Source organism: Populus euphratica, unplaced genomic scaffold (genome assembly GCF_000495115.2).
Source record: "Populus euphratica unplaced genomic scaffold, PopEup_1.0 scaffold390.1, whole genome shotgun sequence".
Classification (NCBI taxonomy): domain Eukaryota; kingdom Viridiplantae; phylum Streptophyta; class Magnoliopsida; order Malpighiales; family Salicaceae; genus Populus; species Populus euphratica.
The window spans coordinates 69,442-73,474 of NW_011500283.1; the positions used below are offsets into that span (position 1 = coordinate 69,442).

The window sequence follows — 4,033 nt, forward strand, 5'->3', positions numbered from 1 at the left end:
TTAAATTTAATTTAATATATTATCATCTTAATAAATTTTATAAAAAGATACTACATTGAATTTTGTTTTAAAGCATTTGGTATGTTTTAAATTAGTATTTGTGATATATTTTATTTTGATTTATTATTATTTGTTTTTTCAAATATCTTTAGTCATTATGATTTTTTTTTAAATTCAAACTAAATTTTTATTTTTTTATATTAAAAAATTAATACAACCCACTAAATAGTGTAAATACTTATATAACAAACATAAAAAAATAATTTATTATTCTTTTGATCTTCAAATCAATTAAAATAAAAATATAAAGAAAATTAAAAGTTAAAATGTCAAAACTTCGAGTACACTTTATTCATGGTATCATGGTTAAATTATATTTTTGTTAAAATTTTTTTATTTAATTATTTTGTTGAATATTTTTAGATTATTTTGATATTTAATATTAAAAATATTTTTTTAAATAAAAATATATTTTTTAATATATTTTTAAATAAAACACTATTTTAAAAGTTAAATAAATAATAATTTTTTTTTATGCCAAGCCCGCCTTCTCGAGCATGACTGTATGAGTCTGAGTCCAGCCTTCCCTGGTCTTTCACTTTTTTTTCCCTTCTTTTCCAGCAGCAGAGTTCAAAGCAACGCGAACAAACAGGGGATCCAATTTCCAAAAGGAATTGAGTTGAGATATGGCCGCGGCGAGTTGTGCTGTCTGGGACTCGGTACTTGAACTCACCAAGTCAGCTCAGGTCAAGAACTGCGACCCGCAACTATGGGCGATCCAACTCAGCTCCAATCTCAACTCTGCTGGCGTTGATGTGCCCTCAGTGGAGCTGGCTCACCTATTAGTCTCTCATATCTGCTTCGATAATCACATGCCCATCACGTGGAAGTTCCTCGAGAAGGCCCTCTCCTTCAACCTCGTCCCTCCTTTGCTCGTCCTCGCTCTCCTCTCTAAAAGGCAGGCCATCACCTTCATTGATATTATCTCAATTTTATGCCAAAAAGGTTTATTTAATTTAATTTAATTTTAATTTTATTTATTTACAGGGTTGTTCCGAATCGACAGCTCCACCCGTCTGCATATAGGCTGTATATGGAACTCGTAAAGAGACACGCCTTTTCCTTTTCAGCTCTAATCGCTGCCCCAAATTATCAATTGTGAGTTTTTTGGATTTCTATGAAGAACGACATTGGCCTGATTTTCCGTTACTTGTTTCTGCTAATTAATTGTATGATTTTGCAAACGCTGACCTTTTTCTTTAAAACTTGGTATTGTTGATTGGAATAGGCGGATATAGCAAGTCTTAAATTTTCTAGTTATGCATGGTGGCTTCTTTTCTTTTTTTTGGATAAAACAAAAATGTAATGTTGAAAGAGAGACGATGACGAGACGGAATAATAGGAGATTTAGTAATGGTAGGCGCCGTTGTTGGATCATCACCACTATGCGTGGTTTTATCTCTCATTTGGGTTAAAATATGGAAAATGGGAATGAGAATTGTTTCTAAGCCATTCTCTTTCACAAGGAGTTGGCTGACTTGGGTGATTGCTGTGGGCAGTGGTAGTTTCATTCAATCTCTGTAGCCTTTGCACAGATGTCGCAAGCGTGTTTTCACCTTCTTCATGACCATTATAAGGCTGCAACTCAAAGAACTAACTGCAGTTTTAAGCTGAAAAATACTGTTGCTCGTTTTTTACACCAAACTTATGTACACGTGTCGCTTTGTGGATGTAGCTCTCAAAATTGTAACATAATGCAATGATGTAAACATTTAGGATGCTATACAGAAACAATTTTGTAGAAAATTGTAGTATTGGGATTTTTCTGTGCTTATGTTGTTAAACAGATGCTTCATTAATGTTTACTCTTGGATCCAGACTTTGAATGCATTCAATTTGGATACTCTTAGGTCCTAGCAATCCTGCCAATTGTGATGGCCTCATCTATGGAATTTAGAAGTTGTCTTTTTTATTTTTTCTCTGACAGAATCTGCATAAATAACTTTTGTAATAAATAATCTTTCTTTGCATGCTTAAGGACTAACAAAAATCCTGAAAGACAATCTGAATCCTGCCATTTTTTTTTGGTATACTCTTAAACTTCAATTATAGATATTAACATCTTTTAGTTGCAATTACAGGATCATGAAATCAATAGGTGATGTTGCTCATCTTTCCCAAATATTTGGCGTGCAATTGTGTGAACCTGGCTTTCTTCTGGTTGAATTTGTCTTTTCAATCGTGTGGCAGTTACTTGATGCTTCCTTGGATGATGAAGGGTTGCTGGAACTAGGTGCAGAAAAGAATTCTAGATGGCTACCCAGACCGGAGGGTATGGAAATAGATGGTCATGAGAACTTTAGTGAGAAGAGAAATGAGCACCACGAGGGGTTGCACAAAGTAAATACTACAATGGCTATCGAGCTAATTGGAGAGTTTCTAAAAAACAAATTAACCTCGAGGCTACTTTACTTGGCACGTCAAAACATGTAAGATATATATATTGTCATGATTAGTTTTACTTATGTTTTATAAAAAGTGGGGAACAAGCCATTAAATTAGGCCATGCTCAACCTAAATAATGCCTAACCTGGCATGGTCTTCTGAACTTTTCTTTAGGGTGGTTACTACTAGATATTGGAGAAATTTAATGAATGAAACCCAATTAATAAAGATGTTCTCTTATCCTTTTAGGCCTTCACACTGGAGAGGCTTCATCGAGCAATTGCAACTGCTTGTTGTGCATTCTGCAGCTTTGAGGAACTCAAAACACATAACTCCAGATGCTTTTCTGCAGTTGACATCTGACACCCGAAGGGTTTTGTCTTGTGAGTGCAAAACAATATCACAACATGAGTTTCATGCAGTCATGTTTTCAGGGTCTCTCAAATCTTCTGTTGGTCAATGCCACGGGGCAAGTCAGTCTGCAGTTTGGTTACCTATTGATCTATTTCTAGAAGACACTATGGATGGGTCACAAGTGACGACAACTAGTGCTATAGAAAATCTTATCAGTATGATTCATCTCTTGTTTTATGCCGAAATCTTTTACAAACCTATAGAGTAGGAATGTAGGTGATAAATTAAAATTTATTGTTCCAATTTTATGTTGCAGGTTTGGTCAAAGCTCTGCAAGCAGTTAATCGCACCACTTGGCATGATACTTTTCTAGGCTTATGGATTGCAGCTTTACGGCTAGTTCAAAGGGTGGGTACTTGTTCTGATTTGATAAAAAATCTATGGGTGTCATGTGGAAATTTTTTCAGTTTTCTAGAAAACGTTTTAGTGAATAAAAGAAGTGGAGAAAATGAATAAATTTAAAATAAAAATATTTTCCTTGGATAAGTGTGTTTTCTATTTTTAAGTTTTCTTAAAAGCAAGTGCTTCTCCATATTTTCTACTTTGCCAAAAAAAAAAAAAAAGTGGCCATGTTTTGGTCACCTGTTTCTTATTTGATCTCTGGTTATTTTAAAGACAAGCTAAGCAATATCTTCCTTTCCTGTTTCAGAAAACTAGTAGTTAGTAAACTTCCTTTTTTTTTCCCATGGTCGTAAGAAGGAACTAAACATCAAGTTGAGAACTACAAAAAAATTCTGAAAGTAAACTCACCCTTATATTTTTATGAGCTTGAAATGTTGGGTAGAAAACATTTAAGAATGGAGAGGAAACAGAATATTGTAAAGGAAGAGAAGAAAAATTAAGGGAGGATGGGTGGAACAGGGAGGAAAAAAAGAACTATAGAAGGGAGTTACAACTATAAATTTAATTTAACAACAATGGACTGACTTGATATGGATGATAGGTGTTTTGTCTATCTTAAATAAATGAATATGAATACAAAAGAATATAAAGATGCTCTATTATTTTACTTTTGAATAGAAATTTATATATCATCATTCAAGTGTAGTTGGAGAAAACTTGGTCTTGTGCTTTGTAATGGTTAAGTATAAAATTTCTTGAATTAGTTTTCCATTGTGTTCTCATGTTTTGGTCATCTTTCTCCTTCCAACTCATGTTGTCTTCAACACTCTTT

The 4,033-nt window shown here is 33.6% G+C and overlaps 1 protein-coding gene across 2 annotated transcripts in view; it reads left to right on the forward strand.

The window, feature by feature from the left end:
• The first annotated feature begins 564 nt into the window (after positions 1-564).
• LOC105113175 (mediator of RNA polymerase II transcription subunit 33B-like) overlaps positions 565-4,033 on the forward strand; it is a 10,810-nt gene continuing 7,341 nt past the window's right edge. For both annotated transcript variants that reach the window (XM_011009235.1, XM_011009234.1), the window contains exons 1-5: positions 565-958; positions 1,048-1,158; positions 2,142-2,489; positions 2,695-3,014; positions 3,116-3,207. In XM_011009235.1, the coding sequence (XP_011007537.1) occupies positions 687-958; positions 1,048-1,158; positions 2,142-2,489; positions 2,695-3,014; positions 3,116-3,207 (1,143 nt within the window). In that variant the 5' untranslated portion in view covers positions 565-686. The remainder of the gene's footprint in view (positions 959-1,047; positions 1,159-2,141; positions 2,490-2,694; positions 3,015-3,115; positions 3,208-4,033) is intronic.